Source organism: Sorex araneus, chromosome 5 (assembly GCF_027595985.1).
Source record: "Sorex araneus isolate mSorAra2 chromosome 5, mSorAra2.pri, whole genome shotgun sequence".
NCBI classification, from domain to species: Eukaryota; Metazoa; Chordata; class Mammalia; order Eulipotyphla; family Soricidae; genus Sorex; species Sorex araneus.
Window position 1 is genome coordinate 80825363 of NC_073306.1, and position 26089 is coordinate 80851451.

At 38.5% G+C, this 26089-nt stretch overlaps 1 protein-coding gene and 1 non-coding gene across 3 annotated transcripts in view; one reads left to right on the top strand and one right to left on the bottom strand.

Annotated features, from left to right (window-relative positions):
- Nucleotides 1-26089, top strand: part of BTBD8 (BTB domain containing 8) — an 88604-nt gene that overhangs the window by 32529 nt on the left and 29986 nt on the right. For both annotated transcript variants that reach the window (XM_004619927.2, XM_055138507.1), the window contains exons 5-7: nucleotides 12049-12138; nucleotides 21457-21537; nucleotides 24160-24256. In XM_004619927.2, the coding sequence (XP_004619984.2) occupies nucleotides 12049-12138; nucleotides 21457-21537; nucleotides 24160-24256 (268 nt within the window). The remainder of the gene's footprint in view (nucleotides 1-12048; nucleotides 12139-21456; nucleotides 21538-24159; nucleotides 24257-26089) is intronic.
- On the bottom strand, nucleotides 1728-1832 carry LOC129405286 (U6 spliceosomal RNA). Its single transcript, XR_008630464.1, has one exon. It is a non-coding gene; the product is annotated as a U6 spliceosomal RNA (small nuclear RNA).

Sequence of the window (26089 nt, forward strand, 5' to 3'; positions counted from 1 at the left end):
AATCTTTAGATAGTAGGAGGGAAATCTCAAATAGATCTACTGACTTTTTTTCTATTTTTCTTTTTTTTTTTTTTTTACTTTCTTTCTTAATTGACTTCCATTTCTTGGGTTGGTCACTTGGACTTGTTTCCAGATCCATTGAGTACCATTTGAATTTATTACTTTGATGACATGATTTAAATGTATAAACCAGTGACAAATGGTCTTTGTTATTATTCCAAGGAAAATGAAAACAAATGTTTTGGGGAAATTTCATGTGGTAGAAATACATTAAAAACTGCTATTGAGGGGCCGGGGAGATAGTTCCACGGACTGAGTGCACAGTTTGCATGTGGGAAGCCTGGGTTCAGTTCGACACACCACATGGTCGCCCCAAAACTGAAAGGAGTAACACTTGACCACAGCCCCATAGAGGAGTAACTGAGCACCTCCAGGTGTCACCTACCCCAAAACTTTACTGAATACATGATAGTATACGGGTTTGAGGAAATTATTTTTATTTTAATTTTTAATAATTTTTTAAATTTTATTTATTTTATTGAATCACTGTGAGCTATAGTTACAAAACTTTCATGTTTGAGTTTCAGTCATAGAATGATCGAACACTCATCCCTCCACCAGTGTACATTTTCTACCACCAATGTCCCAGTATCCCTCCCTCCCACCCCTCCCCCTGCCAAGGAAATTATTTTTAAAGTCTGAAATGATTCAATACTTTGGATTCCTTTGCAGAAGAAAAAAAGTTATTCTTTCTTTAACTTTAGTTTGAACTAGAAATCTTAAACTGTAACATGGGTGTTGTTTTTTTTTTTTTAAAAAAAAATGAGCCTCTGGCAATAAACCTGTGTATATATTTTTAAAAGACATTTACCTTATAGCGAAAGATTGGTGAACAAATGTGTAAAATGTGTATTTTTAAATGAGAAATTATGTTATAAAATCCTTTTAATATTTCCTGATTTTTTTTTCTTTTTGGGTCACACCCGGTGATGCACAGGGGTTACTCCTGGCTCTATGCTCAGGAATTACCCTTGGCAGTGCTCAGGGGACCATATGGGATGCTGGGATTCGAACCCAGGTTGGCCGCATGCAAGGCAAACGCCCTACCCGCTGTGCTATTGCTCCAGTCCCATTCCTGATTTTTTTAATTAACAAAAAGTACTATCGATCCTAGTGGTATTACAATATGGGGTTTCTGCTATGCTTGAACAAATAATATTTTTTAAGCAAACTATGAAAAATGTGTTTAACGTATACCAAAAAATTTTTAAGAGAAAGCTAATTTTTCCTCATTTTAAATTTTTGTTAGTTTTGTGTGTGAGTACAAAAATGAGTAATCATTCTGGTTCTTTTGATGCTGGGAATCAAAGCCAAGGCCTCATGCCTGTGAAACATGTGCTCTGCCACTGAACTACATTCTGGTCCCAAACTTTCCTTTTCACTCAAATTTTATTAAAGGACCGATTTGCAAAGTTATTGAATTTGCAGTTTGCCAAGAACTGGAGCAATAGCACAGCAGGTAGGGCATTTGCCTTGCATATGGCCAACCCGGGTTCAATACCGCCATCCCTCTCGGAGAGCCTGGCAAGCTACCAAAAATATTCTGCTCACACAGCAGAGCCTGGCAAGCTACCCATGGCGTATTCGATATGCCAGAAACAGTAACAACAAGTCTAACAATGGAGAGTTACTGGTGCCCGCTTGAGCAAATTGATGGACAATGGGACGACAGTGCTACAGTGCTATTGAATTTGTCTGCCATCATTGCACAGGAGCCATGCTAGTCTTCTCTGTGTCATTCCAATTTTAGTATATATTCTGCCAAAGAGAGTACCCAGACTTTCCTTTTTAGAGGAAAAAAAGTGGATTGGGTAAGAGAATCTCCAGAGTTTGGATTCACTGTTCAGTTTAATCCTTATTCAATTATTTTGATTTAAAAGGGGAAAAATATTTTTGGAACAAGAGTACTTAAAATTTTTTTCTAGGACCACCAAGGAGTTGCCTCAGAACGCTGGAGCATATGGTTTGCATGCACAGGTTCAATCCCTGTCACTATGTGGTCCCTGAGCACTGCCAGGAGCAACCCCTGTACAGCTGAAAATTACTCCTGAGCAACAGTGGGTCCGGTCCAAAAGCAAACAAGAATAGTGAGGAAAATTCTTTCCTTGGAACTTTCCTGAGTAATCCAGGCCATTATTCTGCCTGAAGTGGTGAATCTGGTTCAGCTAACATGAGGAACTGTAGAAAGTGTATTAAAGCAAGAACAACCAGAAATTAGGGCATCTCTCAACAGAGCCAAGAACTGCCTTGTTAGTTGAAATTAAATTTAACTGAAAGGAGAAAATAGACTTTGGTATGTTAAGAAATGAAATATTTGGGGGCTGGAGCGATAGCACAGCGGGTAGGGCGTTTGCCTTGCACGCGGCTGACCCGGGTTCACTTCCCATCATCTCATATGGTTCCCTGAGCACCACCAGGGGTAAATCCTGAGTGCAGAGCCAGGAGTGACCCCTGTGCATCATCAAATGTGACCCAAAAAGCAAAACAAAAGCAAACAAACAAAAAGAAATGAAATATTTGGCAAAGATTTTTAACATACTGCACCACAGCAATGCTTTTTGAAGTGGAGCACTTATGCTGATGAATTTCCTATTACTGTCTTCAGATTAGGGTAATTTTTAAAGCCTAATTCTTTTACTCTTTCTTGGATGGAGTAACTGTGTTAGTTGACGTTAGTCGATGTTGTATGTTTCTCCGTTTCTCCAGAGAAACATAAACAAGGATACTACTAGATTCGTAAGAAATGTATTAGGCTAGTAAATGCATGTGAGAGAACATGGAGAGGAATCCAGAGATGACTGGAAGTTATGAGCTGCAGAGTTCATCTGAACCAACTGAGACACAGAAAGAAGGAATCGTGGATGTAGCAACTTAGACTTCAGTGCAGTTTGATGACAAGTTCTGTTGGGAACTTGTTGACTTGGCTGTTGGGAAGTCCCAAAGCCCAAGGTAATCATTATAAAACACCCCTTCTTACAGGTCTAACTTACCTGATTTACTTATTTGTTGTCAGGGAACAACCTGTGAGAAAAGTGACTCTGGAGCCAATGTAGTATAGACTTCACTGGCATGGTGGGGCCTGGTCAGTTATGTGGGCCAAGAACAGTCTCTACCTGCCACACCTATACATCATGACATGCTATAAATTTATGCTGCTTTCTCATTAAGGCATGGTGAGATAAAGTTAGAATTTGAATAGTATCTTTCCATTAAGAATCATTTAACGAACACTTATTATATTGCCAGATACCGTATTTTGTGCTGAGATTTAGATTCCCAGAGAAATCTCTGTGGAAAATAATATGGAGACTTCTCAGCAAATTAGAACTGTTATGATCCTCAGTCATTGTTTAACACTGTAGACATTTTCGGAAAAATGGATCTTTAGGCAATCTTATTATTGTGTGAACATTATGGAGTCAAAGTATGGAAACATGATAAGATTGAGACTTGAAAGTATAATACTAAGTCAGATAAAAACAAGCGTATATCCTGTAATTCTTGGTGGTGGAATATGTGCACTGGTGAAGGGATGGGTGTTCGAGCATTGTATAACTGAGACTTAAACCTGAAAACTTTGTAATTTCCACATAGTGATTCAATAAAAAAATAAATAATTTTTTTAAAAAAGTGGGGCTGAAGCGATAGCACAGTGGGTAGGGCATTTGCCTTGCACGCGGCCAACCCGGGTTTAATTCCCAGCATCCCATATGGTCCCCTGAGCACTGCCAGGGGTAATTCCTGAGTTCTTGAGTGCAGAGCCAGGAGTGACCCTTGTGCATTGTCGGGTGTGACCCAAAAAAAAAGAAAAAAAAAGAAAGCAATACAATTTGTCAAAGAAATGTTCCTCAGGGGGGAAAAAAAACCAAACATATATCATTTTACTAATATGTTGAATATAAATAAGCAAATAAATAAAACAAGAATAAACTTTGATTCGAAAAAAAGAAAAGCAGGGGTTAGAAGTAGATGAACCAGATAGGGGGATACCTTTTATTTTTAACTATTACCTTTTGAGCTGTTACTATTTGGGTTTATTTTATATGAGGTCTTTTGCATTTATTCATCTACTTATTCATTCATTTTATGACCGTTGCTGAATGCAAGATCCCATGCATGCTTTTACCATTGAGCTACATCCCTGACCTGGGTCTGTTGTATTTACGTGTTTAGTTCTTTTCCCAAATCAGGAAGTTTTCAGCTGTTCTATCTTCATATAGGGCTTAAAGCCTTTCTGTTTTTCTCATTCTGGAGCCCTTGTGCTGAGGCCATTGTTCCTCTTGATGTAATTCTGTCCTCCAGGTTCTTAATGCTCTTTTTCACATTTCTGATTTCTTTTTTCCTATTTGCTGTTCTACTTGATGTTTCCAGCTACTATATTTGATAATTCATCAACTCTGTCAGCTGTTTTTATTGTTGTATTTGTTTGCTATTGTACTTTTGAATCCATTACTTCTGTTTGAAGCTTCTTAAATCTTTCTCTGTATTTGTTATAAATCCATTTACCAGTTATTTTCTTATTCCATTTCACATTATTCTGAATAATGTGGAACGGTCTTAAACATTTTTCCAGGCAGGCTACTCAGTTATACTACATTTGAATTGTTCTCCAGGCTTTTGTTCTGTTCTGTCATTTGTCCCATCATCTTGTTTCTTCATTTTATTTAAAGTTGTATATTCTGTGTTTTTGCAGGTGGGGAATGGGGGATCTGGGGTTGGGATGATGGAATATGAGAACACTGGTAGAGGGAAGTTGACTCTGGTGATGGAATTACCGTTGAAATATATGCCTAAAACTCAACTATCAATAACTATGTAGATCACAGCTCTTTAATTAAATTTAAAAACATTTTAACCTTGGGTTGTTTTAGTAACATTACCAAAAATGGGAAGAGAAAATGAACAGACATTTCTCTGAAGAGGACATATGGTCAGCTAGTACACATATGAAAAAATTTCACAATCACCACTTGTTATCAGAGAGATGCAAATAAAAATGACGATGAGATATCATCTCATACCAGTGAGAATGGCATATATCAAAACAATCAGTGTTGATGGAGTCGAGGTTTAAAAAAATAAAACCCTTTTTGACTACTCATTAGGAATGTTAGCTTTATGGAAAATAGTGAAAACAGTGTAGCGACTTCTTAACAGGCAGTAAAGCTTCCATATGATTCAAGATTCCATCTTGGCATCTATCCCAAGAATGCACAACCTCCCCATTAATTAAAAAAAAAACACATGCACACCTATTTAAAATTCAGCACTAAGTAGAATATCCAAGACTTCAAAACACCCAAATACTCAGCAGCAGATGAATAGAATACCCAGAAAAGATGAAATCTTGCAATTTTCTGTAAGTTTGGTGGAACTATAAGTCATCATATTAAGTGAAATAAGTTAGGGAGAAGAAAAAATACTAAATGGTCTCACTCATCTGTGCTGTATAAACAGAACAGTGCAATAGATAATATCAAATGAGGACAAACCCTTGACATTTGATTGTAAAACTGAGTCAAGCCGTTTGAAATGGCAACAGCAGTGGTGAAATGGAGAAGTGCACTAGGAGGACAGTGGTGAGGAATCTTGGGGCACTTAGATGACGAAGATACAGTAAATTTGTACATCAAAACTAAGAAAGCTAACACTGTTAATCATGTTACATAAATTACAACAATAAAAGTTACTTTTTTATTGTTGCACTTTAAGAATTCTTTGTAACTTTTCAATAGAAGTTCTTTAACTGCTGTGTGAGTTGCAAATGCTTTCTCCCCACAGGTGCCTTGTTTTTACATTCTCTTACCAGTGTGTTAATTTTAAGAATTATTGCCCCCCCCATTTTTATTGAGTGTCAGTACATAATTACAACGCTGTTAGTGATCATTTCATGCAGACATCATTCCAATAACACCAGAGTGCCTGCTTTCTTGCACAGAGTGTTCCAAAGTACAATAGTCCCTCTCATCCACCCTCATCTGCCCCCATCCACCCACCTAGGTAAAGGATAGTTATGTAAACCAGCTCTCCAGTTATGTTGCCTTTGACCGTTTATTTCTCCTTTCTATGTATTTTTTCAGATTTTTTTTGGTATTTTTATTTTTCTCAGAAAATCATGTTTATAGTTGTTAAATTTCCAGGTGTTTGAATTTTTCCCCATTTTTAAGAAAAAAATTTATTGAATCATCTTGAGATAGCTTTCCCCATTTTTATTTATGGTTAATTTATATTTTCAAAGCATTTGGTCTTAGAGGATAGTTGATCCGATTTCTAATCTTCCTGATTTTATGGAGTTTTGCTTTGTGACCCAGAATGTAGTCCATCTTAGAGAATGCACCATGTGAACTTGGAGAAGGATGCACTCAACGTTTTGGGAAATAAAGAACCCTGCATGTCTCTGTTACATTTCTTCCTTCAGATTCAGTGTTTCCATGTTGCATTTTTGCCTCCTTGATCTTATGAGCAGTACGAGAAGACAGAGGAGTGTTAGAAGTTTACTAGTATTGCTGTCAATATCTTCCTGATGTCTGTTAGCAATTTTGAATATTTTGATGATCCATCATTAGGTGCTTTTATGTTTAAAAGTATGAGTTCTTCTAAAAGCATTGTACCCTTGATCACTAAGAAGTGACCATCCCTTAGCACCAATTTAAATGTGAAGTCTATGTTATCTGAAATAAGTATAGCCACCCCAGTTTATTTAAGGGAATTGTTTGCCTGTAAGATTGTTTTTCAGCCTTTGACTTTGAAACTGTTTGCCCTGACTACTCAGATGTGTCTCCTGTGGGTAGCAGAAAGTTGGGTTCATTTTTCTGATTTCCCATGCCACTCAGTGTCTCTTTTTTAAAAACTTTATTTATTTTTATTATTTTTTTTATTAGTGAATCACCGTGAGATATAGTTACAGACTTACAAACTTCTGTGCTTACATTTCAGTCATACAATGGTCAAGTAGCCATCTCTCCACCAGTGCCCATTTTCCACCACCAATGGTCCCAGCATTCCTCCCACCATCCCCACCACGTTCCCCCTCCCCCTACCCTGTCTCTGTGGCAGGGCATTCCCTTTTGCTCTGTCTCTCCTTTTGGGTGTTGTGGTTTGCAATAGAGGTATTGACCAATCTGTCTCTTGCTTGATAGGAGAGTTTAGGCTATTGATAGTAAAATTATTGAGGTGAAATAATTGCCATCATTTTGTAGATGTTATGGGTGTTTATAATGTTTGTCTTTTGAAAATGTTCCTTTAATGTTTCTTGCAAAACTGATTTTCAGGGTTGTGCAGTTCCTTATCTGTTGCTGGTCCGTGAAGTCTCAGCTTTTCGAGTTCTGGTTTACGGTTTTGAGGGCTGGCCTGGGTTATGAGGCTACTCTCAATGTCATCTTGGCCCCGCCTTGTCTCTTGTCTGACTATTCAAGATTCTGCAATTCCTTATCACCACCACTGCCTTGAGAGGTTTTCTGGGGATAATAGACAGAGTGAGGAGTAAGAAGCTAATAGCGAAAAGTCCTTGGGGGCAACCTGAGTTACCTGAGTCTGTGGGTTCACTGCAGGAGGTTTAAGTATGTGCACTAAGAGATCTGATGAGTCATGCTGTCTCACAGCAGTGTGATCTCTCTAAGGGCCATCCAGCTCAGAATGCAATCAGGGGGATATGAAATTATACGCATGAGGTGCGTGCAGTTGTGGGCCTGGGAAATGAATGCGCAAGCACAGGGCCTGGGGTCTGGGTGTGGGCCTGTGGAAGTGGCAGAGACAGGATGTGGATGTTGCCATGATCCAGTTGGAAGGGTAGGTGGTCTGCCTACTTCCTGTTTCAAAAAGGCCCCAGAGATATAAGTGGGGAGGTCAAGCAGAAGTCTGGGGTGTAGGTGTGGACCTGCAGAAGGCTGGGGTATAGGTGTGGACCTGCAGAAGACCGGGATGAAGGTGTGGACCTGCAGAGAAGGCAGACCTTTTAAGAGACTTAACAGAAACTTTTTTATTTTAAGGGTTGTGCCTTTGACATTGTATCAAAAAGTAATTACTAAGATTACATAGATATTTTTTTAGCACAGCGGGTAGGGCGTTTGCCTTGCATGCGGCTGACCTGGGTTCAATTCCTCTGCCCCTCTTGGAGAGTTCAGCAAGCTACTAAGAGTATCCCGCCCACATGGCAGAGCCTAGTAAGCTACCCGTGGCATATTCTATATGCAAAACAACAGTAACAGGTCTCACAATGGAGACATTACTGGGGCCCACTCTAGCAAATCGATAAACAATGGTATAACAGTGGTACAGTGTAGACAGTAGAAGTTGATGATTTATTATTTTGTATTTAGGCTTATGGTCCACTTTTGCCTCAGCATTTATTTTTCCATTGGTTTAATTTTTGCAGAACTTCTCTACCTACATTTGTTTTAATCTACGTTTGGATATTCACTTGTTTCAGCCTCATTTGTAGGAAAACCCATATTTTTTCTATTCAACTGTCATTTTCTATTCTTTTCCTGCCCCTGTCCCTTGGCATTTCTCCCCCTCTTTTGTTGTATGAGTGGGAATTGGCCCATTCTTTGGTTGTAGTGCTCAAATGCTTTAGTTCTAGTACTGACATGCTTGGTTTTGAGGCACCCCAGGGGTCACACAGTTGATTGAGCTATAGGTCACACACTTTTTGCCATTATAGCTTTGTTACCAATCAGCTGGCATATTTGTGTAGGTCTTTTTCTGGTCCCTCTACTCTCTTCCCTTGATCTATTCATATCTCTTCACCTTTACTGTGCTGTCTTAAAATCTGTAACTATAGTAACTCTGTGGCTTGACTAGTGTGACTCTGCCAGCTTTGTTCTCTTTCCGTAATTGTGTTTGCTACTTTAGATTCTTTGCTTTTTCATATACATTTGAGAATCATCATGAAATTACCAGAAATTTTAAAAATCTAAAATGGGTGTTTTATATAAAACACTTTGTTTGCCTATTTTAATGACCATGTTTTTTTCTCCTTGATTTGTTAAATGTGCAGAATTGATATTGCTTGATTTTGGAATGCTAAAGCAATCCTGCATTCCAATAATATCAATTTGGTTGTGATGTTTTATCCGTTCTACTTATTATTGGAGTCATTTTGCTAATATTTTGTCTTAAATATAACTCCCTCCCTTTTTTTAATATCCTTGAAAGATGTAGGTGTTAAGGTTTTATAAACCTCATATAATGAGTTGGGAGGTATTTATTCTTTAATTCTAATTTATGAGTTACTGATGTAATACCACAATTAAAGAGAATTTTTATTATCTTCAAAGTTTCCATATGCCACCAAAACTTAACCTCATCTTAGACCCAGGCAGCAAGTGAGTTTCTTAGGCTTATTTGAACTGTATGCCTATCTTAGGGAGTTTTTATGTCTTTTGCGCATTTTTAAGTTGAGTGGTTCTGTGATTATTGTTGTGTTTTCTTAATTATAGATTGTTTGTCCTAGACGTTCAGATAAGTGGATTCCAATGTTTTAGTGTCTAGTTTCTGCCCTCTGCCCAAATAACATTTTTAAGCTTCATCCTAGAATATTATGTATGTGTGTATGTCTAGCAATATTTTTATTACTAAGTAGTAATTCATTATATGGATAGCCTAAAATTTTTGGACCCATTTTCCACTTGGTTGAAATATTGGGTGTTTCCATTGTTTCATTGGACTCGGTGTGATCATATATTTTTCTTTTTCGTGTGTAAATAATAGAATTTCTGATTCATATGTAAATTTTTTATCAAATTGACTGCTATTTCTCAAATAAGCTGTGCCATTTTACACTGTCATCTGAATGATATAAAGGTCTCCACTTCTCTTGTATTGTCACCACACTTGATATTGTAGTTTTTATTTTGGAAACTCTTAACAGTGGTGTAGTGGTGTGATTCCTTGTGTACAGAGGGTGGTACCAAAATGGGGTTTTAATTTGTGATTCCATGTGTACAGAGGGACTCTCACAACAAAGACTGAATAGGAGGAAACTGAAGTTTGAAATGTAGTGACCTTTCACTGGCTATGGCATTTTCTTATTTGCTGAGCTGTTGTTGGAACAAACTTCTTTCCCGTGCAGTGATTGCCCATGAATAAGAACCCTCTTTTGGCTTCCCATTCTCAACCCTCTTTTGGCTTCCCATAGATGCATCAGTCTTCACCCATCCAATGCTTAGATTACATCTTTTGTCCTTTCTCTTATAATTTGCTTTAAGAGGTACACTTATTGTGCTCTCAGTTGTTTTTTTGTTTGTTTTGTTGTTGTTTTTCTTGGTGCTGGGGATCAAACCCAGAGCTTCACATATGCAAAGTAAGTGCTCTACCATTGACCTGTTGGCCTTTGCTTGCTTTTGAGTGTGTGTGTGTGTCTCCGTCTCCTATTTTCCGTTTAGTGTGTGTGTGTCTCCTGTTTTCCATTCATCCTCCACCAAATTATAATGCCATTCCCATATCTCATTTACTGCAAAATTCCCAGTACCCACATTAGTGCCAAGCAAAAATTGAAGTCAGTTCTAACACCCAAGAACTGTAGAAACAACTACCAGGAGGTTGACTCCATGGCTAGGAGGCTGGCCTCACATTGTGGGGAAAGGGCAACTCAGAGAAGGGATCACCAACTATAATGTAGTCGAAGGCCATGTGGGAGAAGGGAGTTTCGGGCTGAATGAGGGCTAGAGACTGAGCACAGTGGCCACTCAACACCTTTATTGCAAACCACAATAGCTAATTAGAGGGAGAGAACAGAAGGGAATGCCCTGCCACAGTGACAGGGTGGGGTGGGGGGAGATGGGATTGGGGAGGATGGGAGGGATGCTGGGTTTACTGGTGGTGGAGTATGGGCACTGGTGAAGGGATGGGTTCCCGAACTTTGTATGGGGGAAGCATAAGCACAGATGTGTATAAATCCGTAACTGTACCCTCATGGTGATTCATTAATTAAAAATAAATAAATTTATTAAAAAAAATTGAAGTCAGTTGATATTTGTTGAATTAAAGAATTAACATTATTTTTTGAGAAGGTAGACTGCAAATCCAAAAGAAGATACTTTTCCTGTCATTTCATATATATGAGTCTTTTTTGAACATTATTAGAGTTCTGAAGTAGAACTCAGGACTTTTAGACTTCTAGTCTCATTGTTATTTCCATAAGATGTTAAGTAATGATTCTTAGATTTATGTCTCCATTTGGGTATGATTTAATACTCTTTTTTGGTTTGTTTTTGTTTTATTTTGTTTTTTGGCCACACCCTGCAATGCTCAGGGATCTCTCCTGGCTCTACAGTCAGGAATGACCCCTGGTAGTGCCCAGGGGACCATATAGGTTGCTGAGAATTGAATCCTGCTCTTCCACATGCAAGGCAAGCACCTACCAACGGTACTACACTCTGGCTCTGATTTAATACTCTCTTGCTCATGGCAATAATTTTCAAAGAATTAAAGAGCTTTTAAGAGAAAGAAATAAGAAAGATAAAGGGACATTAAAGTTAGTTTAACAATCAAAACATTTAAGTATAAATACCAGTTTATAGTTTTTTCTTTTGTTTTTTGCCTTCTATATTTTTAAAGACTCCTACCAACAAAACCAAGACAAATAGGTTATCATGTTTTAAGAGTTAAAAATGAAGTATTTTGTAAAAAATTACTAGAGGTGACATAAGGACTATGTTGAAGGGGGTCTGGAGAGATAGTAAAGCAGGTAAGGCTCTTGCCTTGCACCCAGGTCACCTGACTTTGATCCCCGGCACTACATATGGTCCCCTGAGCTCCACCAGGAGTGATCACTTAGCACCATTGGGTTCAATCTCAAAACATCAGCAGTAAATGTACAGTGGTGGAGAATCTTGGGTACTTTGATGGCGGACAGTGCAGTAACTTTCAGTCAAAACCATGAATGTTCTCATGATTATAACCATATTACTTTAGCCTGCAATAAAATAATTACATTTTACACAGTAAATAACTTCTTACCCTTCTCCCCCATACCCTCCCCTTTAGGGCCATTCTAAGTGCCAGATCTCATTATTTTGCTGCAATGCTGAGTGGCTGTTGGGCTGAAAGCTCCCAAGAGAACGTTGCACTTCAAGGGTAAGCATAATTTTTACAAGTCAGCTTGACTGTAAATGATTGCAAACGGTGCTTCCAACAAAGCACTGTTCTTATGAATATGGTTTTCCTGTATGTCCAGTAAAATGTTTAGCATGCATTAGCATTTAACAAAGTAACTTTTTTTAAAAGGAGGCAGGAGGGAGTATTTAGTTGAGATACCTATATATGAGAATAGTAGAATATTAGTCATCTTCGACTGGTATAAAAGATACCACAGAATTGTATTTTATCACAGTTTTGCATGGTGCCGATAAGGATGATGCCTATTGATAGTGGCCTCTACACCCTGACCTGTAAGTTTCCGTCTTTTTGTTTTGTTTTATTTGGGGAATACATCCAGCACTGCTCAGGGGCTCCTACTGGCTTTAGTACTCAGGGTTAACTCCTGGAGATGTTGGGGCAATGTATATTGCTGGGGGTCAAACCTGGGCCTCCTGTATGTAAAGCATGTGTTCTAGCCCCAAGAGCTTTCTTTGTAGACTTTGTTTTCATCTTTCATTTATGGTGTTGGTAATGGGTATATTTTACCTCTTACATAGTTGACTTGACTATTAGTCTTTTGGGTTTTTTTGCTTTTTTGGGTCCACCTGGCGATGCATAGGGGTTACTCCTGGCTTTGCACTCAGGAATTACTCCTAGCAGTGCTCGGGGAGCATATGGGATGCTGAGAATCGAACTCAGATCGGCCACGTGCAAGGCAAACATCCTACCCTCTGTATTGTCGCTCCTGCCCCGACTACTAGCTTTTTTTAGGGAAGGCCAAAAAGGAGTAGCCAAACTGCTTTCAAAGCCCCAGTAAGTAGTCTGGGGCTCTAAGACATAGTTCAATAGCCCAGAGCATTTGCTTTGCATATGGATGTCCTGTTTCAACCCACAGCACAGCCTGAACCCACAAGCCCTGCCAGGAGTAACCCTCCCGAGCTCAGAGTTAGGAGTAGCCTCTCAGCACCACAAAACCTGTCATAAAAATATCCTGACTTTGTAGTAGTGCCAGCAGATTAGTGCCAGATTTGATTCTCTTAAGTTTTCCCCCTCCATTCAGTTTTGATAAATGGCTTCACTTTTTACTCGTTCCTCTTGTGCTATACTGCAGTACCAACAGTAGAAGTAGAAGCTCACAGCTAATGGCCTTATTCATTCCTCGTGCTTGTGCATTAAGAAAGGGGATGCTTAAAAAAAGGGGGGGAATGCTTATTTTTAGGTTCCATCTTTCACTTTGTAAAACATTTTCTATGACTAAAAAAGAATATTTCCTAACAGATACTGTGTCCTTTCTTTGTTATTGCACAGTAAGTTTTGCTTTTCTCTCTTGTATAACATATCAAAGCAATGGTTTCAAATTACTAGCTATTATGCCATTAGTACCATAATGTATAAAGAATGACTAAATACTTAAAATGTTTACTTTTAAAAAATCACATATTCGGGACTGGATCGATAGTACAGAAGATAGGGTGTTTTCCTTGTACGTGCCTCACCCAGGTTCAATCCCCTGCAACCCGTATGGTTCTTTGAATCTCACCAGGAGTGATCATAGAGTACAGAGCCAAGAATAAACCTGTAGTACCACAGGTGTGGCCCCAAAACAAAACCAAAACAAAACCACATCTTGGCTTTTTCCGCTCTGGTGAAGTCCGTGTTTTTTTTCGAACATTTATTTTTCTCTTTCTCTGCTTTCAAATCTTTTTAAGTAAATTTCTTCCAATAAAAACTATTTGCTTCAAAAACCACAATTTAAATACATCACAACTTTTGGGGCTGGGTAGTAAAGGGGTCAAGAAGTTTGCTTTGCATGTGGCCAACCCATTCAATCCCTGACACCATGTGACTCCTCCAACCATCACGAGATGTGACCTTGGAGTCACTCAAGCACTGTCAAGGTGGCCCAGGAATCCCTAGTATCCTAGGGCCCAAGCAGCAGTGGATTTTCAGTACTCCACATTGAACTGCTGGCCTTGATGGCTGAGTAGTACCAGGAATGGCTCCTGGGTATCCCAAGAGATGAGTCCCCTTTGCCAAAAATCACATTTCTTACAGGGGTAGACCTGGTCATGTTCAGAGATTATACCAGTGCTCAGGGATCACTTCTGGTTGTGCTGATGGGTCCATATGCTGTGCCGGGGATCCAACCCGAGTTGGCTGCATGTAGAGCAAGTGCTTACCTGCTCTTTGGTCCAAAATTTTAATATTTTTAATTCTTTGGTAATATTGAAATAATATTTAATTTAAATGAAATTTCTGCCTAATTTGCTAAATCAGTCTTCACTGTTTCCATGGACAATGTGATGTTATATGGTCTCTAACTTGCTTTGATTGTGGGGGAGTGGTCCTTCACTTGCCTTCATTTGTAAGGAAAGGATGCGCAATATTGGTGGGTATATTGTTTGTCTTTTCCTTCATTTGCTAAATTAGGTTATATCATGTTCTAAGGAAGATAAAATGAGTTCAAGTGAGGCCATCCCCAGGACCAGTTCAGCAGTGCTGTTTCCCTGTGGTCACAGTCCCTCCGAGGACCTGCACCACCATTGCATGACTGCAAGATGTTTGCTGCTGGAGATTATTAGAATGAAAGCCTGAGTTTACAGAAAAGAACCAATGTGTTTTTAATGAGTTGGTTACTCTAAGACATAGTGCACTTTTTTTTTAGAGCATTCGATGCATTAAGAATAGGAAATTGCTATGATTTTGGGGTCCTATCTTTTTGCCCTAGAGTTGAAGGTGAGAGGTAGAAGGGTACAGAGTTTGAAGGAAATATCCTATTGGAGAAAAAGAGAAACTTTCCACATCCTGTGATGGAAATTGAATTACAGCCAACGTTTTTGCAGAGACCCAGTGTATTTCCATCTTATATAAATAGAAGTCTTCCAGTGGCAGCTTGGCGTTTAAAGGCATAAATTTAGACTTCTTTTTTCATCTCCTTTGGGAAATTCTTGGGAATGCTCTGAACCTCAAGAATGATTTTTTAAAAATTTAGTTTAGATCATTTTTCTTTTTGCTAAAATATCTCCATGCTTTTCTCATAATAATTCAAATTAAACTCAACTGTTTGCCGTAATCTACCAGATTCTATATAACCTAGCCTCTGGGCTTTTGGCAGCTGCCTGCCCTTGAAGCGGCCACAGCCTCTACTCTGCAGTCACCATCTTGTGTTATCCTTGGATATTGTAGTCACACACCTGGGTATTAAAATTATCATTTAGACAGTAGAAACAAGGGCTAGGAAGACAGGCCTGTGGTTGGAAGCTTGCTACAAGTGGTGCAGCAGGGAAGGCAGTTAGGATAGAGAAGTCCACTGTGATAGTGATAGTTGGAAATGATCACTCTGGACAAGAACACAGTGCTGAAAATAAGTAAAGGGATCAACATAATTATTCAGTACTTGTATTGCAAACCATAATGCCCAAAGGAAGAGAGAAAGAGAGAGAAAAAAGAAAACTGCCTGCCACAGAGGTGGATTGGGGGTGGGGAGTGGGGTGGCAGTGGGGAAACTGGGAACATTGATAGTGGGAAATGTACACTGGTAGACAGATGGGTGTTGAAACATTGTATGACTGAAACCCAATCATGAACAGCTTTGTAATGGGCTATTGCACAGTGATTTAATTAAAAAATTATTTTGATCACAGGAAAATAATTAACTTTTATTTACATATTTATTATTCATGTCCCTTTCTAAAATGCAAGTTGCTTCTAGCTTCAATGTCTATCAAGGGCCTGTCCTTTAATAAATAATGGGAATGAATGAGTCCCTCTGTTACCTTATCACATATACATAGAAATCGGACATTTGAGGAAGCAGACAGCATAGATTTTGGTGGACTAGGTGTATGATTAGTCTCTGATCTCAGCACTCTGATCTCTAATATTTTTCTTCTTTTGTCTGCTGCTGACTATTTGTAATGTTTTAATCTCCTACAAGTTTTCCTTCTCACTACATTGAATGGGGAATGATGCTTTAAATCTTACCATGGAAGGAGCCGGAAAGACAATATAGGGATTAAGGTGCATGCTCTGAGTGCTGCTCATTCCAGTTGAATTCCTGGCACCACATGAGCCCTAAACTATTTCTGGGTTTGGTCTTGAAGGCCTCTGAGCACTGATGGGCTAACTGCTAATTCTTGGATGCAGGGCCTGAGAAGCACCATCTCCTCAGACCCACTGGCCTTGTAGACCAAGCATCTCTTGGAGGGACCCCAAGCCCCCCTGAGTACCACTTGGAAGGCCTCAGCCAAAAATTAAACATAAAAACAAGACTTTTCATTTGAGCTTTGGGTTATTAGAGTAATTTATGGTTTGTATCAGTTCATCATTTTTATACACACTTTCAGTAAAAATATAAGTGACTTATGTGCAATAATGAGAATGCAATTTTAGTAAGCCATCTGTCATGATGGAAGGAGAATGGTTTCTAGTTCTGGCTATGGGGGGCGTGGAAGGGGGCAGAGGAGCCACACCCAGCTGTGTTTAGGGTTTACTCCCGGCTCAACACTCAGGGATTACTCCTGGTGGGTTCAAGGACTATATGGGGTGCCAGGGATCAAACCTGGGTTAGCTGAGTGCAAGGCAAATTCCCTGCTTACTGTACTAACTCTAGTTCTTGCTATTTTAATAAAACTACTTTTGTTTTTGTTACTACTTTTGCTTAAACATCTCAAAAGAAACTATTCTGTTAATATAAATGGCCAGATTTTGCTTACATTAGTAAGAGTGGCCTTTCAATGGTCAGTGGTTAGAGCTGACCACAAATGTGTGTGGGGCTGAGGGTAGGTAAGATAGAAAAGAGATCAGTATGACAATAATAGCTGGGAATGATCATGCTAGACAAGATCTGAGGATTAAAAGTAGGTAAAGGGGCTTTCTTGATAACCTTTCAGTGTCAGTATTGCAAACCACAATGCCCAAAGAGAGGAAGGCAGGGAGGGGCGAGGGAGGGGGAGAGACAGAAAGAGAAGGGGAGAGAGAGAGAGGGAGGGAAGAAAGAAGGGAGGAGAGGGGAGAGAGAGAGAGAGAGAGAGAGAGAGAAGAGAGAGAGAAAGAACCTGCCATGGAGGCAGGCAGTGGGTAGGGGCTGATGGGAGGGAACCTGGGGACACTGTGCTGGGAGGTGTACACTGGTGGAGGGATGGGTGTTGGAATACTGTATGACTGAAATCCAATCATGAACAGCTTTGTAAGGGTCTATCCCATATTCTAAAGAATGTCTTAATGGTCCCTGCCAAAATAGAGCAATCTTCACACTGTCTCCTCTATGGATACTTTTGTAGCATTTTCAGCGGTTTTCATAACAGACGATACAAATTATATTATTTCAGCTATGCCTTGGGACAGAGATTGGGGCTTGGAATGGAAACATCACAATTTGTTGGTGGGAAGGTGTAATGGTGGTGGGATTGGTGTTTGAATATTAAATGTAATAAAATCAAACCAACTTAAAAATAAAATAAAAAATTTAAAAATGATAAAAATATTTTTAAAAGGGTCTATCATAGGGCTGGAGTGATAGCACAGCGGGTAGGGCGTTTGCCTTGCATGTGGCCGACCCGGGTTCGAATCCCAGCATCCCATATGGTCCCCTGAGCACCGCCAGGGTTGATTCCTGAGTGCATGAGCCAGGAGTGACCCCTGTGCATCGAGGGGTGTGACCCAAAAAGCAAAAAATAAAGAAATTTTTTTAAAAAAGGGTCTATCACAGTGATTCAATAAAGATATTAAAAGAATTTCCTTTGAAATTTTGGGGGAAAGTGTATAGAATTGTTATATTAATAGCATAGTAATGATGCTAATATTGTAGAATAACAAATTGATAATATGGCATAATCTGAGCTCAAGTATTAAATGTGTATAAGTGTGAACATTTCAAGATTGGACTTTTTCTTAAATATTAAAGATGTGGGGTTTGGAATCAGTAGAAGCCTGTTCTTTTTTTTTTAATAGTTTATTTTTAATTAATGAGTCAACGTGAGGGTACAGTTACAGAATTATACATTTTTGTGCTCATGTTTCCCCCATACAAAGTTCGAGAACCCATCCCTTCACCAGTGCCCATTCTCCACCACCAGTAAACTCAACAACCCTCCCACCCTCCCCAGTCCCATCTCCCCCCACCCCACACTGCCACTATGGCAGGGTATTCCCTTTTGTTCTCTCTCTCTGATTAGGTGTTGTGGTTGCAATAAAGGTGTTGAGTGGCCATTGTGTTCAGTCTCTAGTCTATATTTGGCCCACATCACCCTTCCTTCACCTGACCTCCGACTGTAGAAGCCTGTTCTTAACTATTATGGAGGCCGGTAACTATTTATTAAATTAATTGAATCAGTTTTGTATCCATTCAACTCAGTTTTCCTCTGAAGGTTTAAGAAGATTCTATCAGTGCTCTAATTAGCCATTCATTAAACACTCATCAAACATGCATTTAGTGTGTATTATAAAAGGCAGTATCAAAGCAAACACCCATCTGCAGTCTACCTTGTGGGAAATATCATTTCTTCTTGTCATCTTCCCCTTGTTTCTTCAGTAGATACTGATACTATGCTTAACAACTGTGGGGATCATATCATCACTGCACCTAGTCTGATGTTACTGGAAAATTCCAGTATTTTGTAGATAAAGGAAATTCTTTGACCTCCTGGGTTAGAAGTAGGTAGTAAATGAGTGCTGACATTCCACTGCTACTAGCAATACAGGCTAAATAATATACAAGCTCTGTCTTGCTGAGTTCTGGCTATGAAGAAAACAAATGGGTAATAAAAAATATTACATATCACTTTGGTGTGTTAATGGAAGTAGAGAAAATTGAAAAGTCCAGACTTCAGAGTTCCTCTACCCAAATTTTAATTCCATCATCACACCAGCCAAAGGGACATTAAACTCATCACTTAATTTCAGTTCATCTGTAAAAATGAGACCAATAATAGTATCTAGTGTTGAGTTGTTATGATGATTCAATGAGCAAACATCTTTCAGAATGCTTATTAGCTCTGTGATAGGCTCATCGTCAGTGCTCAGTAGATTAGTTATTGCTGTTTTTAGCATTCAGTGATTTTTACTTTTTAGTTATGGGAGAATTTAGGAAACAGATAAAAGACGACATGTCTTGTTTCTAAAAGATGAAATAGAGGAAGCATATTAAACAGTGAGTGAGCATTGTGCACTAAAGCATGGATGCATAAGGAATTACAAGTAGTTCAGGTATAGAAAATGTGTACTTCATTTATCTTGCAACGGTTGCTAGAGAAGGAGAAGCAGAGGTCAGACGATAAAGAATATTGTACATCATGCTACAGAACTTGGACTCTTTATGCAGGGGCTATGGATAATTGTTGAAGAATTTTCAAAATGGTGAACTGCATCAAATTTACATTTTAGCAAAGTCACTCAAATAGCTTTGCGGCAAATGAGATGCAGGAAAATTATTGTTGTGGCCAGGAAATCTACACAAAAGGACACAATCATAATACAGAAAAACTTGAGATGCTAAACCAAGGCAGTGGGAGAGAAAAAAATCCAGCAGATACTGAACTCAAGAAAAATTTGAAGGTATATATAATGGTATATAATAAGGGAGATGATTAAAATGAATCCCGGGATCTAGTTTAGGCATTAATCTAGATGCTGTTGGAGTTTTGCAGGGGAGGGGCAATAAATAGTGTATTTTCTTCTTGTTTAATAGCCCCCCCAAAACTGTAATAAAGTAAAAACATTTTTCTTCATTATTGATTTGGAAACTATTAGAGCAGTAAAATGTGCTTTAATGTAAGAACCGAAATTGACTTGTTCGTTATGTTCCTTCTGAAACAGCCCCACTGAGAGAAAGTCTAAACCTGGAGCATAGATGCATATCCTCCCGATTTCCTCTTTCCATTGACTTAGCACAAGAAATGGGGAAAAAATCAGATGAACTCAAGTTTTCAATTCCTCTTAAACAACAGCAGTGGTTGTCCACTAACCAGACAATTCAGCCCCCTCTGCACAAGAGAAATGGAAGGTGGACAGGATGCAGAAATCCTATAACAGTGTTACGAACAAAATGGTCATGAAAAAAAAAGACCAGATTTGGGGTTTGGAAAGTCATAGAGAAGAGAAAGGAAGTCATGAACTCAAAGTTTTATGATATGAGTCAGTGAGACATAAAAATTATCACTCCAAGTTTATGAAATTGGACTTTTACTTTTTTATATGTATAAGGACGTTGACCAAGTTAGTGGCACTGACTAAATGGTACAAATTAAGGAATTTTTATGGCATAACAACAATCTTCTTTTGCTGTGGTGATAGTGGTGTCAGGAGTCAGACTTCTAGTGTCCACAGCTTTCCACATTGGTTGTGATGCTTACATACTTGGTTACAGTTTGCCAGGGCTTGCAGCGTGTTTGCAGTATGCCACAGTACATCAGGGATTGTGCACAAAAGTGCTGCAGATCACACTCTACAGCGCAGGGATGCCAGGAATTGAACCTGCAGCTTCATGATTTCAAGGCTGGCTCTATACCTCTGAGCCCTTCCCTGGGCCCCACCAGGAATCTTACTAGTTAGTAGAGCTGTACATCTGAGGCTTTGGGCAAGACAGAAGTCACTTGTCAAAGATGCTGAGGAGAGGCTTTCTCAGTGACCTAAAGGTTGGATTGTGGCCTCTAAGTCATTCTATCTCTAAACATATATTATTACAGAATATGCTTAATAAATAATGCCTTGATATACTAGTAACACATAATTCATTGCTTCACTTACACATCATTTAAAATTAATGGAATGCTTGCGTAGATGTCATGTTGAAAGTGTACTATTCAAAGCCAGAGACATAACACAAGGTATCAGGCACTTGCCTTGCATGCATTGAACCCCTGTTTGATCTCAGGCACACTGTGGTCTCCTGATCAGTTCCTAGAGTGATCCTCTGAGCACAAAGCCAGGAGTAAGCACTGAAAATCTGTGTCACTGTATCACTGTCATCCTATTGTTCATTGATTTGCTTGAGCAGGCACCAGTAATGTCTCCATTGTGAGATTTGTTTTTAATGTTTTTGGCATATCAGATACGTCACGGGTAGCTTGCCAGGCTCCACCATGCGGGTGAGATATTCTCGGTAGCTTGTAGCTTGCCGAGCTCTCCGAGAGGGACGGAGGAATCGAACCCTGGTTGACCACTTGCAAGGCAAACGCCTTACCCGCTAAATACCAAAAAAAAAAAAAAAACTATTTAGATAAACAATTAGAATTCTTCATGGCTAAAAGTTTATGTGACATTGCAAAGTATCATTGGTATTAAACATTTCTTAAGTTTAACTTTTTTATTTTTCAGTATAAATCATATAGAAATGAATATTATGATGCATTTTTTATATGGAGGAACTTTGGACTTGCCAGACAAAGCAAATGTTGGGTATGTACTACATTTTATTAGTTTTAAGTATAAGTTTTGATATTTTGTGCATTTTGCTTTGTAAATTTTCTTTTTGGGGTGTGTGTGTGTGTTTTGTTTATTGGTTGGTTTGGTTTTCCTTAGTGCTCAGAGCTTATTCCTGGGTTTGTGCTCAAGGATCCGTCTGGCAATGCTGGGGATTGAACCCAGGATGGCCACAAGCAAGGCAAGCACATATCTCTTCAGCCCATTTAGCGGTGTCTTTAAGTGTTAGTAAAAACTTGATTTTTGTTTTCTCTAATTTCATATCTTGTATTTTCACATAACTAAAATTTGTTATCACCTTTTTTAAGATAAAATCTAGCAGCTCATAGTAATAAGACTAAGCAAAATTTTTTATGAGACTTAAGTTGTGCTTAGAAATTGTGCTATTTGTTCTGGGAAGTAAATAACATGTTTCTACAAAATAAAAGTGGACTTAATCAAATTCTGAGCAATTATTTTACTCTCATTTGACATTTAGGATATCTGTTTAAAGACTAAGTAGCAAAAGGAAGGGAAAAAGAAAAATTCTTAAAATCAATTTAAGAATATAGAACCAGGGAGATAGCTTAGGGGCTGAGCATATGTTTTACATGAGTGAGCCCCAGGTTCAATCACCAGCACTGCAGAATTCCCCAGCACACTGCTGGGAGTAGCTCCTGAGCACCAAGCTGAGAGTGGCCCCACAACAAAGCAAAACAAATTAATTGAAGAATATAGACATCTAGGCTAATTCTTACAACCTGCAACGTGTACTTTCTCTCTCTGATGCCTTAGATTTTTCTAAATGTAAGAACTATTTTACATAAAACAATAATGTAGACATTCTGTAAGTTAATAATTTTGTGATTCTCAAGTGATCTGTAGTGAAATGTCATTTAAACTGCTAAAATCCTATTGGGGGTGAGAGTTTGCCTTGCTCTTAGAATGTTTTGGATACCTTCATTTTTATTGCTATTCTAATATCAGGAAAATGAAAGCTTCGTATAATTTTAAATATTTATTCTTTTAACTACAAATAGAGTAAGTGTGATTTGGGGAGAGAAAGTATCATGAGTCATAGGGATTAAGTACTAAAATTCCCCCCCTTGGGAACGTATGTAATATTTGATCATGTTCTCAAGTTCCAAATGTACGTGTGGGAGCACAGAAATACTTGCCAAATGAAAGCAGTAACAGAATCATCTGAGTCATTGGATTTCAGGGTCATTCATAGGCATATTCAGTATTATAAGTCTCAATTAAATGCCCTCCCCTCCGATTTTATTTTAAAAATATGTTACAGAGCATATTGTATCATTTTTTAAATAGCTGTAGGAGGTGTTTTCTGGATTTTGCTGTGTATGTCCCTGAGAATATGGGTGGGTATTTGATTGTGACCTTCCAATTTGCTTCTTGTTTTTCTCTTACTCAAGTTATATCACAGTGCTTTCAATATATGACTGATGTCCCTTTGTAATCCATGATGAATATCTGTTATGCAGAGAAGAAAGTTAAAATAATTCAAATTCTGGTTTTTTTTTTATTTCCTCCACCTCCTCTCTCATGATGTTGTGATGTGATGATTGGAGATTTTCACACGGGCATGGCTGTATTGCTCACACATTTTCAGCTCTGTGGCTTGCCAGAGTTACACATCAGGGACCACAAACACAGCCGTAGGGCTAACTGAAGTTCCCACTTCTTTCAGCACAGTGCTCATACATACACTTGCTGGGGTACATCGTTTTGGGACAAGGTGTTCAGACATCTTTTTAATTTGGGTGGTCACTGGGGACCCACTCCTTCTTGCAGTGCATCCAACACATTTCAGGGTGGTGTCGCTGGGAATTGTTTGAAGTTTCAGGAATCATAGACAACAGAGGCGGCGGGCTCAAACAGCTGAGCTGCCAGGATTGTTGTTGGTGCATGTGGGACTCTGAGGATTTCAACTTGTCACCATATGTTTACAAGACAGATGCTCTGAAACCCTGTGCTTTGCTTGTAAGCCCAGATGATTCTTTTTCGAAAACATTTTTATTGAGGTAAAGTTGGCATGGAACATTAATTTCTGGTTTACAACATAATTTTATATTTATATACAATGAAATGACCACTGCTATAATTCTAGGTATGCACCAATGTTGCAGATTTCTGGGGCCAGAGAGATAGTACAGTGGGTAGGACTCTTGCCTTGCATGAGACCCATCCAAATTTGATCCCTGGCATGACATATGGTTCCTCAAATCCCACCAGGAGTAAGCTCTGAGCACCACCAGTGTCACATAAAAACCAAAGCAATACAAAAAACCCCCCACAAAATTCCTATGTTACAGATTTCTTTTGTGTATCTGTGTGTGATGAGAACTTTCAAAAATGACAACTTTTTGTTGGCAACTTTCTAATGTACAATGCATATTATTTACTATAGTCTTCATGATGAACTTTCTACCCCCACGACTTATTTGTTATGTATCTGGAAGTTTGTACCTTTTGCAGCTTTTTATTTCCTAAGAATATTCATTTTTTTTCTAAACAGACTACATATTATTAGAAAAGTATTTTATATTGTGCCTTTGTATTTAAATTGGAGAATTTAAAGTTTGTTTGTTTTTATTTTAGTCACATACTCAATATGGCTGATATGTTTGGAATAGATGGATTAAAAGAAGTAGCAATCTATATTTTAAGAAGAGATTACTGTAATTTCTTTCAGAAGGTAATTATTGAGTCTGAGAAATCTTTCACTTAATGCCTAAGATTCCCATTATTACCTACTCTATTTTTAACTTGGATAGTAAATAATGCTTTTATATCTTTGAAACAGGAGTAGGAGACATAGTACAGGGGTTAAGATGTATGCCTTGCATGTGGCTGACCCTGGTTTAATACATGGCACCACCTGCTGCCTGACCATTGCTGGACGCAGCCCTGCAGACCCCCAAGCATGGTTGGGTGTAGCTCTGGAGGCATCACAGCACTACATCCTCAAGCCCACAGATTAAATCAACAGCTAGTTGGCCAGTAATTGCCAGGAGCGACCCCCAAGCCACCCAAGCACTTCTTGGAAGAACCCCTATCTTCTCTCCCCACACAAATTCACCCAGATCTTCGCATTATTAAGTCAATTTAAGTAATGAGAGCCCTAGTTGAAAAATAATTTAGATATTTTTAAGTAAAGTGAAATTGAGATGAGAATTTATTGAGAAGATGTAGGGATATTCTTTAATTCATAAAGTGGAATGTGTAGCTAGGACTTATCTTCTCTATTTATCAAAGTGCACGTATCATAAAGCTTCATTTGTCCTTTTCCCTAAAAGTGTGTTCCTCCTTCCTACCACTTTTCTTCATAGCATGTACTTGGGGTGGAAAGTAGTTCTCTTCTCCCATTCTCCCCAAGTGAAGTATGAATACTGACTTTTAAATTTTAGTTTATACTTAAATTTTTTAATTTGTTGTTTCAAAGATAGACCCCAAGGACTAGAAAGATGGCCAGTGGACTGAGCCTAGGCTTTTCAGGGGAATCCTGAATTTAGTTCCCAGCACTACATTGGTGATTCCCCACGCACTGTAGGGGTGACCCCTAAAATTAGAGCTAGAAATAATCTCTAGTTACACCCCTCCCCCAAAAAATAATAATAACAGTTGTCTTACATGTGTGAGGGCCTCAATTAAATCCCCATAAGTGGGGGGCAAGGGGGGATCAAAATTCCCATACTATGCATTTATATAAATGTCGTTTTACATATTATTCCTTAGTTATTTGCTCTGTGATTTACGTTATTTTTTGTTTTCTTATCTGTTTCTACATTTTATAAATTTATGTGATTATATTATACAGTCATCCTATACTGCTTTATAATCAACAAAATGGAATTTTAAAAATAATTATTCACATTACTAGCTCCCTCTTTGGTACTTGATGAAACAAATCTGTTATGTGAATTTTAATTAGGTAATATTAATAATTTTAATGTTCAAATTTAGATTTTGTTTAGGACTTCCTTGCCTCTCTGAGTTTTGCCTGCACAGGTAGCCCATGTCTTAGCTCAGCCATTTGTAGCTGGACCCAGCACCACTCCCACTTCAGCAAGGTTTCCTGAGACACACTTCAATTTTGCAACATAGTTATTGCCCTTAAAACAACAGAAAATTTGGGAAAAGCAATTATGGTATTTTATTAAAAACTTAATATGATCTTTATTATGATGCTGATATTCAAGAGAATAATTTGTTCTAGTGACCCAATATTTAAAGCTTTTACTTTATATATCTTAATAATACATTATCTGTAAATGGCCAGATACTAAATATTCTTAGCTTCATGAGCTATCTGGTTGCTCTTATAGATGTTATAGATGATGTTATAGAGCAAAAGAAGCTATAGACAACATGTAAATGAAACAGCATAGCAGTGTTCTAACAAAACTTTGCTCATAGAGCAGTGGTGTGCTAGGTTCAGCCAGCAGCTCTATTTTGCTAGCATCAGCAAGTTTACTAATTTTGTTGTTGTGTTGAAGATGTGACCCTGATGTCTTTTCTGTTTTGGTGG